This window comes from Ipomoea nil, unplaced genomic scaffold (genome assembly GCF_001879475.1).
Source record: "Ipomoea nil cultivar Tokyo-kokei standard unplaced genomic scaffold, Asagao_1.1 scaffold0188, whole genome shotgun sequence".
Taxonomy (NCBI): domain Eukaryota; kingdom Viridiplantae; phylum Streptophyta; class Magnoliopsida; order Solanales; family Convolvulaceae; genus Ipomoea; species Ipomoea nil.
The window spans coordinates 821,830-834,631 of NW_017616616.1; the positions used below are offsets into that span (position 1 = coordinate 821,830).

The window sequence follows — 12,802 nt, forward strand, 5'->3', positions numbered from 1 at the left end:
ATTTTTAGAGCTAACAATGCAGTTGTTATTTGGAATCAGCACATGCACATTACCAAAAAGTGTCAGACTGTGGAGTTGGTGTAAATAGGCAATGTTATTAATGCGATCATTCCAGCCAAACTTACAATGAATGATTACTTTCTCTACATATGGAATACTGGTAAAAAATTCTTTTGTGCAGTGATAAACTCTCAACATACCAATGCTCTTCAAGTTTTTATGAAAACATATGGGAAAATCACTCAGAGGGATGTTACAATGCAAATGTTGTAGTTGTGGGAACTCTAAAACGCTCATTTTATCAATACTTCTAACTGAAAGTGTTTGAAGATTCCAACAACAAAATGGATCTGAAATGACTAAAGCTCTCAGGGGTGCCGGCCGTGCCAGTGGTTCCAATAGGAATCTCAAATGGACAAGATACTTTAGATCTATATTACTGGCAATATTATAGACTACTCTTATTAGGCGGCCAAATTTCCAATTTAAAAATATATGAAGCCTGTCAAAAAGGGAGTCAAAAACGAAGATGGATCGACAACTTTTTAAAGAAGAATATAATGTTTGTCTGTTAAACCTTTCTGATTGTATGCTTACCCATCGGAAATATTTAGGGGGGGAACTAGACTCATTCTCATATACAACATGCAGAAGGTTTTCCTTTTTAGCTTCCCTCACACAAAAAGAATGCAATAAATCATGCATTTTAAATACCTTTACTTTTCTTCCACAACTACTTGTCCGACTCACAAGAATTAGGTTCCTATCCTTGAGTTCTTGAATGTGCTTTCTTGCCACCGCATCAAAGCTCATATCCTTAGATGCCTTTACAAGTCCTTCGACAACCCATAACTTTACAACAGTTTTAACACGAATCTCTTCATCTTCTGGAAATATGCTCAAATATAAAAAACAGGCCTTCAAACTGTGAGGCAAGTGATTGTAACTGGATGAGAGTATCCTTGAGCATTCTTCATCAATTGTTGTTGTTGCACCTGAATTTAAAACTTGTGCAACATTCTTACACTCATCTAGCGTATGAAGTTTGGAAAATAAACCTGCAGCTACAACAATTGCCAGAGGCAATCCTTTGCATTTCTCAACAATGGGTCTCCCAATTGCCTCAAACTCAGCATAGCCAGATTTGCTTGTCTTTTCACGAAATAAATTCCAACTCTCAGTTTGATCTAACAATTGCTTTTGATGAGAAAAGTTATTATTAGAGCCAATACTAGTAGCCACCTTTGCAAAGCGAGTAGTCAACAATACTCGACTGCCATTTGCATTATCAGGAAAGCAAGCTTTGACAGAATTCCAGGCATCAACGCTCCAAATGTCATCTATCACAACAAAGTACCTTTGATGCATCAGATTTTGGTATAGTTGTTGTGCTAGCTGATCCTCTTGAGTGTCACTACCTACACAACCCATTGATTTAAGAAGATCTGTGAGCATTTGTAACTTATTGTGATATTGTGAGACAACAACCCAAGCTCGAATGTCGAAGCGGGAGGCAACGTATGGATCTTCGTAAACTCGTCTAGCTAAGGTTGTCTTGCCCATACCTCCCATACCTTGAATGGAGACAATTTCCCGTTGCCTTGATGAATGCTGAATTAGCATCGCCTTTACAATGTGGAACTCATTGTTTTTCCCCACCATTATGCTGTCGTGCAGGGGCTGGGAGTGTGAAGCGTGTTGGTGATGAGAGGAATCCCCCGCCATCATCATCACATCACTACAACATGTGGTAGAAGCTGCAACTGCGGCACGCTGCAGATACTCCATCTTCACTTTGGACAACTCTTTGTGGATGCCATCAATGTCTCTTATTGCTCCTTTCAAAATACAACCAAGTTCCAAAGAATGCCAAGTTTCTCCTTGTGGTTTTCCCACAAAAAGATCTGCAGCAATTCCCAAGTTGTCTTCTTCTTTTGCATCATTAGTACTCTCTGGTATTTCCACAAAAAGACCTGCTATTCCTGCAAGTAACTCTTCCTTTTCCTCTATCTCATAAAGATGTAGGATTTGGAATTCAATTTCATCTTCCACTCGAAAAGCCACATCTCTGAGCTTAGTTTCCAAGTATTTAATAGCTTGGATATCATCCATCCGGTTCTCATCGAACAGCTCTATCAGATCACCAAGTTTCTGGTGGAGATTTTGGATCAACTTTTCATTGCCAGAGATGAGTTGCTTTTGTTGTACGATTGGGCGAGGCAGAGGTTGCAAGAACTCAAGCTCAATGGTCCTCACAAGAGAATTAACAGCAACACAAGCCATTCTTCAATTCTCGATCACTTAGTATGTATGTATGTAGTGTGTATAGTAATGTAATGTAATGTTTGGGTGAAGAATTAATCAGCCGAAGTAGAAGCGATAATATGAAGTAGCTAGCAATTGCTGTGTAGCTCTGGTCAGTGGAAGTGCATTAATTAGCTGCTGGTTGTCGGCAACACTACTTCTTTATTTTATTTTGAGTAAATACCCAAAATGGTTCCTCACTATAGCTAAATTCACAAATTGGTCATCAACTTTCAATTTTAACTAATTAAGTTCTTAATTTTACAATTTTAACACAATTTGGTCCTCTGTCTATTTGACCGTTTGTTGACTGTGATTTTTTAGGATATATATGTAATTTCATGGTCCATCGTCGGGTTTTTAAGGTTCTGGTTGCATTTTCAGACCGCATTATTACATTTTAATCCACTGCCGAAAGCAATCTATCAAATCCGATCGCCTTTCTTCATCCTCCCTTTAAATTCAATGTAGTTGAGTTCGTACCAGAGCGAAGAAGACGACTTGTTTCCGAACCGGTGCAACGTCATCCTGGAGGCCTCCACGTGTTCCGACGAGAGCTGAAGGTTCTTCTGGAGATCGTCGATCACGGTCAACAAATGGTCAAATAGATGGAGGACCAAATCGTGTCAAAATTGCAAAGTTAAGGACTTAATTGGTTGAAATTGAAAGTCGAAAATCAATTTGTGAATTTAGCTATAGTCGAGGGACCATTTTAAGTATTTACTCATTTATTTTTTATTTTACTATACAAAAGTATGCATAAGATAAATGTTATCTTGTAATCTTAATCAGTATAAAATCATAACCACCAACCAACCTCATAATCAATATAATCGAAATTAACAATTTTTGATCGGTTAAATATAACTAATTTTTTTAGTAAAATAATTAAATTTCTTTTATTTATTATGTGTGTGTAATTGTGTTTTTGAATTTGCCTTATGCCTCTAAGTGCAATAATTGCAAGACGTAAAGCATTTTTAATTATATTGAAAGAGGCCGGGCAGCACTAACTTTTAGTATTTTATGTTAAAAATTCTTCAACTTGTAATGATTAAAGTTAGATAGATAATGACAACATGATATTGTTTAATGCTAAGTGGGAATCTTAGCTAGCATTAAAGTAAAAAGTGCAAATTAAAGCTACTCCACTGTCTTAGCTTGTGAAGTGCATGTGATTTTCCTGTAATTTTCAAACACTGATTTAAATTTAAATATACCTGAGAAAGTAAAAAGTACAGATGTGGTGGGTATAGCTTGTTCTTTATTAGAAGTTCTTTACTTTGTCATTTAATTAATTTTTCAGAGTGATTTATTAGTAGTTTTGTCTTTTATTTTTGTAGTATAGCTTGTTAATTGGTTGTGTAAAAAATATATAACTTTCTCATTGAATTAAGAATACATCATCTTGTCAACTAGTATTAAAAGATGAGAGACTGTCTAGTGTTTTATTAAGAATACATTATAAACCTTGTATTGTCATTTATAATATATTTTATATTTAAACAATCTTATTCCGATTGCATGACGGTGTACACCAATCTATTGAAGGGCAGGGTGGACCGGCGCGATCATAGGTTGGTATGATTATATGTGATTGTATACGATTGTTAGGTTCTTTAACAGGTTGTGTGGTAGAGCAAACTCGTAGTATTATATGCATCATGAATTTGGGAAATAAAGTTTAGGGCATGTATTCATATAAGAGTCAAGTGTAGCGAAAATTTAACTGCTTCTTAGGAAAACACAGCAGTAAATAATTTTGACCTTGATCCCCCTGGAAACTGGAAAGAAAGGGGTGCAGCAGCAGATGATTCTTCAATATCTCAGCAACTACTGTTGTTCCAGTGAATTTGGGTATTTCTTTGGTCATTAAATTGGTTCATAATCATAATTATATGCCTGAAGCATTTTTCTTGGGCTGTTGATTGAGATAAGACTGGAATATATGTTGGTTCACAACAATTTTATCAACATTCTTGACCTTCAAGGACCTAGAGCTCTGATTTATGCATATGGAATAGATGAAAGGGAAAAAACATTTAATTATGATCATCATAAGCTTGGTCAGCCAGATGCAAATGGTATCGGCAAAAGGGTAGGTGTTAAAACATGGCAAAATACTGAAGAGGAAGAATTTAATTGGGAAGACATCTTGGAGATCCTAGTCGGAGTAACATTTTTCAGAATTTAACACATAAATACATACATTAAGGGGAGGCGAAAGTCACGAAATACCACACACTCGAACTAACGTGAGAACCTAAAGCCCGTGTCAAAACATGAGTATAATGATTTGCTGATTTGCGAACATGACAGAATTAAAATGTTCCCAATAGTAGAATCTAAAGTGGGCAATGACTAAACCTGAATAAAAATAATCATGAGAAACATTACCAAAAGTTAAAATTGTGTATCTGAGCTCTAAAATGACGTTATTAATACATCTTCATTTAAGCCATGATAAAGCCTCGCAACAAGCAATAATTTAGGCTAAACTAGTAATTCACCCGCGCGATGCACGGGGAAAAATTATGTTATTATAAATATAAATAAAAAAGTTTAGAAAAAATAAAAATATTTTAAATTGTTTAATATAATAATATTTTTGAGCTTCCATTGGTCAAGTATTTATTATTTTTATAGAATACAAAATTATAATTAAAATTTTGTATGGTTAATATAATCTCTAATTATGTACATATTCAAATAAACTTATAGAGAGAATTTACATAATTACACTGATTTATTCTTAATTGTATTTCATCTATATTATAATTTTCACAATACGAATAATAACTAAGATAATTACATTTAGAAAGCAAATTTCAAATTTTGTATGAGTAAATTTAAACTCTAATTTGTTGTAAATATTAATATGGACATTATTATATATATGGTAGTAGTTGTAATTGATAGGTGACTACCTTTTATATGTATTGTTATTACCTTATAATTGGTGATACTTTGTATATGAATTCTACCGATGAATGAGAAACCCCCCCGGCCTTCCTTCCCTGATCTCTCTATTCTCTATTCTGATATTCTTACAACACGTTATCAGCGCTTTGCTCTACATCCGGGTAAACGATCATGTTTTGGCATCAAACTCAAATCCGAAATCGCCCCACACTCGTCGCCATCATCAGGGCAACGATCGACGGACATCCGCGACATTCTGTGTGAGTTACGCCGTAAAAGCGTTGTCCTTTCTCCAGCAGCGATCCGGCGCTTACACACCGGCGGTGATGATTCGACACCGGCCAGAATGATCTCCGACACAGCCTCCACCCATCGCAATCATCATATGGACGATTGGCCATCGTTTGTGATATCTCAAATCGCACCCCAGGTGGCATTGACTTCTGCTTCGACGACGATAATGGCGCAAGGGTAATCGGAGATTGTTGCTAGGCTTCCAGACTCGTCCGTGATCTCTTTAGGGGCCAGCGATCATCATCGCTCATCGTCTGAGATGAGATCGCGGATTGCGGCGACTTCGTAAATCCTCAGTATACTGAATCTCCGGTTTCCTTCCCGCAACGGCTTCGGCGAGAAGCGGCAGACGGCGATCGGAGCGACGGTTGTCATAGATGACACCGGTTTCGTAAATGGCGATCGGATTACGAAGGCGCAGTCAGCTTCTTCCTCCCTGACGCCGGAAAATCGCTCGAAGAGGCGTCACGGCTTCTCCCCGTCCGCGAATCTCCCTTCGCGGCGATCCTGACCAGTCCAGATCGTCAACCCCATCGATCGGAGAGCACCGCGTGAGGCCGGTTTCCCCGCGTGATCCTCGTTCTCTCCGCTCTATTACCAGCAGGCGATCAAGACGAGGGCAGATCGAGGATGATCATTCCCACCGCGCGCCTCAGCCCACCGGCGATCAGTCCTCCTTCCTCTCTCTCAGCCCGCCGGTGGCTATTGGTAGGTGATTTGCATTCAATGTAGGCTGGATATCCGTGCAGAATATATATATACGGAGCGAGGAAAATGGAGTTGGGGCGGTGTCTTGCAATTTGCAACGATTGTCCGAGTCTTGGATTTCTTCAAAAAAAGTATCTCTCCGGCGATAAGATCATTAAATACACAGTGAAAAGCTCTAGATCATCGGTGAACGGTACAGTTTCCTTGAACCCTAATTATTTGCTGGTGCAATGCTATTCAGAGTGAATATATAAATGTTAATTCTGGAAATCTGTGCTGCTCTATTTTCATTGCACTACAATTTATAAGGTTTTGATTAGGATTGCAATTACATAATTGCTCTGCATCCTAATATGAAATTTGCTATAAAGAAAAGGGGATAGAGTAATTGTTTTGAATTATTTTCTTGTCGCCATCTAAGGGGATACAGTTAAAAATGATGATCTTGTATTCTTGGGATACATGAGTATTAATAATCAATTGATCATATTGGTACATTTTCTGTGGACTTGGGAGATGATGATGCCAAATCCGAGATCTTGCTTTGTTGCATTGCTACTTGCAAAGAAAATGTTTACCACAAGAAAGTAATATGACTGCTCTTTGTGCTCAAAATGATATTCCACATTATTTTGGTTCAAAGTTATTTTTTTTTCCTTTCTAAACATGATCTTAATCCATTGATACTCGGTGACCAGTAATTCCACCTGCAAGAAGCTAGTTGGCTGCATGAGTCATAGATCAAATGGTCTATATCTTTTATTTTTTGTGTAAGTTGCATCTTCAAGCTATAATGAGACTGTTTTTACTTCCCAAGATGTTAACTTTTGTATTGTACCTAATGAAACTGGAAGCAATTTCTCTCATAAGCAAACTTGTCCCTATCCATCTTGCAGTACTTCGGATAGAATAATGGACACATTGGAAATTATCCATTTATGAATATGTTATGCCTTTTTGAGAATTGCTTATGTTAATTGATTTGAGTCATTTTTCTATACTGCAATCTGAATTCAAGATTTGAATGTTTTTTGAAGTACAAAAAGGCACATCCCATGGTGTGGGTGCATGCTGTGCCAATGGTATCAAAATATATTCTGAAGTCCTCACTCACCAAATGGATGCCCAGAAGGCACAAGCACTCAATTTGCCTGAAGCAAACTCGATATTGAATGATAATGATGATTGCAGTACGGCTTGAAGATTATGGTGATCATGATGGACATTTTGTCTATTTTATCTTTATATGACGGTTTTAATATTTATGTGACATGTGTATCATGAATATTTAATTTTATTCTCAAGTCATTTTATATTCATTTAAATGCTATGATGATATCTATTATGGGCTCTTGGTATGTTGTTATACTATGTCAACCTATAAACTGGAATGTGGTAAATGACATATTTAAATTTAGAAGAATGATTATCTTTGTAGATAATTCTGACTGTGCATGTATTATTTAAGAGTCCAGTTGATGCCTAGCATTTGAGAGCTTAATTGAAATATATAATGTTGCGACACACTTGCATACATTAATTGTTCAGTGCTGATTAACACATGACAATTACTTTTGTCACAATTTGCTATCTTATGCAATGTGGTTATGCATATATCATAAAAGAAAATGTGGCATAACAATTATTTGCTATAGGCCATATATGTTAAGATTTATTATAAATCTTACTAGAAGCTTTGCCCAGATGGCAAATTAAAGCCATTGATTTATTTACTTATTATACGATAGTCCTTATTAGGATTGTCATGATCAACAAGTGGTTACAACATTAATTTTAAACATAGCATTGCCTAGAAGGCAAATTCATAACACTAGTTATATGTTAATAGCATTGGACAATTTATATGACTAATGTCAAATTGACTTAATTGTGATTTGGAAGTCAATGATTATTTGTCTAAATTCATGCATACTGATGGTACTAGTGCCTATTTTTTTTAATATAGTTTTGCCCAAAAGGTAAACACTAAGAGCACTAATTTTTTTATTTGTCACATTTTGGTCTAAATCCTTAGTTATGAACTCGTGAATGAAGTCTGCAACTTCTATTTTTAATGTTATGCTACTATGCAAAAATGCTATGTGCTTAACAGCCAAAAGTGAGTCACACCATGTTGGTTTGCCTGAAGCAAAAAAAATTGCTAATATTTGATAATATTTCACCATCTAATACTTCTTTTGGCGTTTAATCTCCCTAAGATTGTTGAATGTTTCACTCTTTTTGTTTAATGTGTATGCTTGCCCTATCTGATTTTATATGCCACTTGTGGTAATTTTCATATACATTTGACAACTTATTATGTTGCGATAATCTTTACATTTTGGAGACCCAATTTTTAATTATGGGATGACGAATTGGGTTTCTTAGGGCAAACATAATGAGTTAGATACTACAATTTCTTATCCACACGAGTACTTTATAGAGCATGTGTGAAGAAGAAATTACTGAATTATCTGTTTTGGGGATATACTTTTGTTTAAAATTCAAATCTAACTCACTGCATATCACAAACCAATCCCTCAAGGATTGTTATACCTAGTACATGGTTTCAAAATAAACATTTCCCTATCTGCGTTTTTATTTATAGTGCACAGTCTATTTCAATATATCACCACCACAGCGTACATCTAAAAAGGCTACCAAAGAAGCCTTAGTCTCTTGATTAATTAATGCCAAGAGCATATGATATGAGACTAATATACATATCCTTAGGTACGCTGACTGCATACTTAATTAATGAAGATTGTTTCTCGGCATTAGGGGGAGATAAGAGTTCAAATTTAATAGAATGCCAAGAAATTCCATAGAATAAAAATATCTTCATTATTTTATCCATGTACTAGTTAGACTGAACTGAAAGTTCAGAAGATGATATATTTGTGATATTAGCAAATAATCTGCTAAATACATCTATTGATCATACTGATCATAAAAGAGTGACTAGGTCCATATACCATCCCCAATTTGGACCAAATATATCTATCGATACTCCTTGATGCCAGAACTGTAGGGGATCTATATGTGTAAGAGATAAGAGTCATTATACTAGATCTAGTAAATAAACATTGTCACTCTTGATATACCTTGAATAATTATGTCTTTGAGACGTTCGTCCAGATGACGAAAAACCCTAGTTAGTTTATAGGTGCACCAAACAAACATAATACTAGGGATGCAGGACAACCAGATGTGATCTGAAAAGTTCTGGGAAATGTCTAGAATCTGGTTGACTTGAATATTGCCATAAACTATTATAAATATGGGAGAGATTTATGAAAGTATTATAGTTGTCGACAACACAATAGCCTGTACAAATTGCTCCATTATATGATAATCTGGATCCAGAGTTATGCACCGGAAGTGCCATGACTATTTAACGTATAAAGGAGCAATTAAGGCATAGCTCGACTCGCTAATTATTAATAATTCTCTTTATTACAATACACTGTTGAGAGTTAACCCCGAAGGTTACAAGTGGGTGTGTGCACGAAAGAGAAATAAGAATAATGAGGTGATATGATATAAAGCGAGTTGTAGTCTTATGGGTTCACGCAGATACCCTTGATTGATTTTAATCAAACATATTTTTCCACGATAAATGGCATTAAGTTCCGCTACATCATTGGCAGAATAATAAATTAGATATGCAACTAATATTAAATTCAAAAATCCCCGAAGGATTTTAAGTTCTCAAAATGAGAAAAGTGAAAATCGCACATTAAAATTTTAAGGTCTTTATAGAATTATAGGACCTGAAATAGTTAATAATTGACCGAGTATTTTCCTCTCGAAGAAGGAATATGTATTTACTATGTGCCATTATGTACTCTTTAAAGAGTTGCGAATGGAGTTATTATCCTCATGAAGAAGGAATAATATGTACCATTATGTGCTCGATAAAGGGTTCATAATGAACTTATTTATTCATTATCTCAGTTAATTTTGATAGTGTAAACATCAATGAAATACCTAAACAATTTGATGATATCAGTTCATGTCTAAAGGCGGAGCCCTTTTAATAAAAGGCTAGAAAAATCTAAGTATTATCTTGACTTAAAGATCGAGTTTTTGCTTGAAGAATTTTATACACCAGTTAGCCTATATATGATTTTGATTGGATATTTAGATAAACAAATATATAATGGCTACTTGAGTACTGGCTATTACTTTTGTATCTCCATAATGCCAAGTTTCAAAACTGGTTGTACTATATTTACCCCATTGTCCCATAGAGGGTCAATAAAAGGATATATAATGAAATCCTTTTGACTAGATACTATGATATTAATATTATACCACGTGAACTCCAGAAGAGTCACGAGATTATTATAGAGTATATTTATTCAATTGACAATTGTATATATTTATTTACAAAATTCCTCTATATAATTTGGAAATTTAATGTATGGGATTAAAGATTGTTATCTTGAGGGGGAGTATCATTTTACATGAATCAATCCTGAAGATTGTGTCTTAGATGACTAACGGCTGTACACTTTTCCTTAGTTAAGTTTTTCCCTACGGGTTTTTCTTTAAATCTAAGGTTTTTAATGAGGCAGTTAATCTAAAACAAGAATACACATACATCATGCACTCTTTTCCTCAACTAATTTTTCCCACTGGGTTTTATAGTGAGGTTTTTAATGAGGCATAAGTATGATATAATTATTTAATGGGGAAATGTTGCAAAGCAATTACTTAAGTAGACAAACCCCAAAATCCTGAAGATTATATCGATTATGCCTTGAAGGCTTATGATTGTACTCTTTTTCCCTTAACTAAGTTTTTCCCACATGGTTTTCTTAAGTTAAGGTTTTTAATGAGGCAATCAGTACAAAATATGTTCTTACAAATATCATGTACTCTTTTCTTCAACTAGGTTTTTCCCACGTGGTTTTCCTAGTGAAGTTTTTAACGAGGCATGAATATATACATTTATACTTTTTTGTCTAGGTTTTTCCCATAGGGTTTTCCTAGCAAAATTTTACAAGGCAAGATCATGTCAAATAATGTCCAAGGGGGAGTGTTGTAAATATTAATATGGACATTATTATATATATGGTAGTAGTTGTAATTGATAGGTGACTACCTTTTATATGTATTGTTATTACCTTATAATTGGTGATACCTTTGTATATGAATTCTACCGATGAATGAGAAACCCCCCCGGCCTTCCTTCCCTGATCTCTCTATTCTCTATTATGATATTCTTACAACATAATTGAACATATTTTTTTTATATGATTATATAATATATTCTTTATGCACATCTCATTTCATAAACCCAAATGTCATTTTATAAATCCAAGACCACTTTTTGTGGAGATAATTCAAATATATTTTTTCCTTTTAAGGGTCCATTTGGAAAGCAGAAAAATGACTTTTGGAAAATGTTTCTGGAAAATGAGTCATTTTCCGGAAAATATTTTCCTTTCCAGTGTTTGGTTGCATTCTGGAAAACTGTTTTTGTGTGTTTGGTTCATTTTCTGGAAAATGAGTAGAATTGTATAATTAAACATTTTAATTATTTTATTTAGAATATTACAACATGTATAATAATATATAATAATATAATAATAATTTTAAATATAATAAAAAAATAACTAATAATATATCAAAAATATTATGGTGATGGTGGTGTAGTGGTAGTGGTGTTATTTGTTATATAGTAATAATAATAATAATAATAATAATAATAATAATAATAATAATAATAATAATAATAACTGGTGGTGGTATGACGGTGGTGGCAGTGGTGGTGGTGGTTTCAGTGGTATGGTGGTGGTGGTGGCGGCGACGGTGGTTGCGGTGGTGTGGTGGTGGTGGTGGCGGCGACGGTGGTTGCGGTAGTATGCTGGTGGTGGCAGCGGCGGCGGTGGTGGTGGTGGTAGTGGTGGTGGTGGCTGCGACGGTGGTATGGTGGTGGTGCCGACGGCGGCGGTGGTAGTAGTGGTGGTGGTGTGATGGTGGTGGTGTGGTGGCGGTGTGGTGGCGATGATGTGGTGGCGGTGGTGTGGTGGCGGTGGTGTGGTGGCGGTGGTGGCGGCGACGATGGTTGCGGTGGTATGGTGGTGGTGGTGGTGTGGTGGCGGTGGTTGCAGTGGTATGGTGGTGGTGGTGGCGGCGGCGATGGTGGTTGCGATGGTATGGTGGTGGTGGCGGTGGTGTGATGCTGGTGGTGGTCGCGGCAGCGCTGGTATGGTGGTGGTGGCGGCGACGACGGTGGTTGCGATGGTATGGTGGTGGTGGCGACGACGGTGGTGGTGGCGGTGACGGTGGTATGGTGGTGGTGGTGGCGGCGGCGGCGGTGGTGGTTGTGGTGGTGGTGTGGTGGTGGTGTGGTGGCGGTGGTATGGTGGTGGCGGTGGCGACGACGATGGTTGTGGTGGTATGGTGGTGGTGGTGGTAGCAGCGGTGATATGGTGTTGGTGGTGGTAGTGGTGGCGGTGTGATGGTGGTGGTGTGGTGGCGGTGGTTGCGGTGGTATAGTGGTGGCGACGGCGGCAGTAGTGGTGGTGATGGTGGTAGTGAGGTGGTGGTGGTATGGTGTTGA

At 36.6% G+C, this 12,802-nt stretch overlaps 1 protein-coding gene and 1 long non-coding RNA gene across 3 annotated transcripts in view; one reads left to right on the forward strand and one right to left on the reverse strand.

Annotated features, from left to right (window-relative positions):
- The window catches only part of LOC109180563 (putative disease resistance RPP13-like protein 3), a 76,676-nt gene that overhangs the window by 6,771 nt on the left and 57,103 nt on the right, over nucleotides 1-12,802 (reverse strand). For both annotated transcript variants that reach the window (XM_019330214.1, XM_019330206.1), the window contains one exon: nucleotides 1,419-1,763. In XM_019330214.1, coding sequence (XP_019185759.1) covers nucleotides 1,419-1,763 — 345 coding nt within the window. The remainder of the gene's footprint in view (nucleotides 1-1,418; nucleotides 1,764-12,802) is intronic.
- On the forward strand, nucleotides 6,219-7,667 carry LOC109180683. Its single transcript, XR_002054097.1, has 2 exons — nucleotides 6,219-6,421; nucleotides 7,125-7,667. It is a non-coding gene; the product is annotated as an uncharacterized LOC109180683 (long non-coding RNA).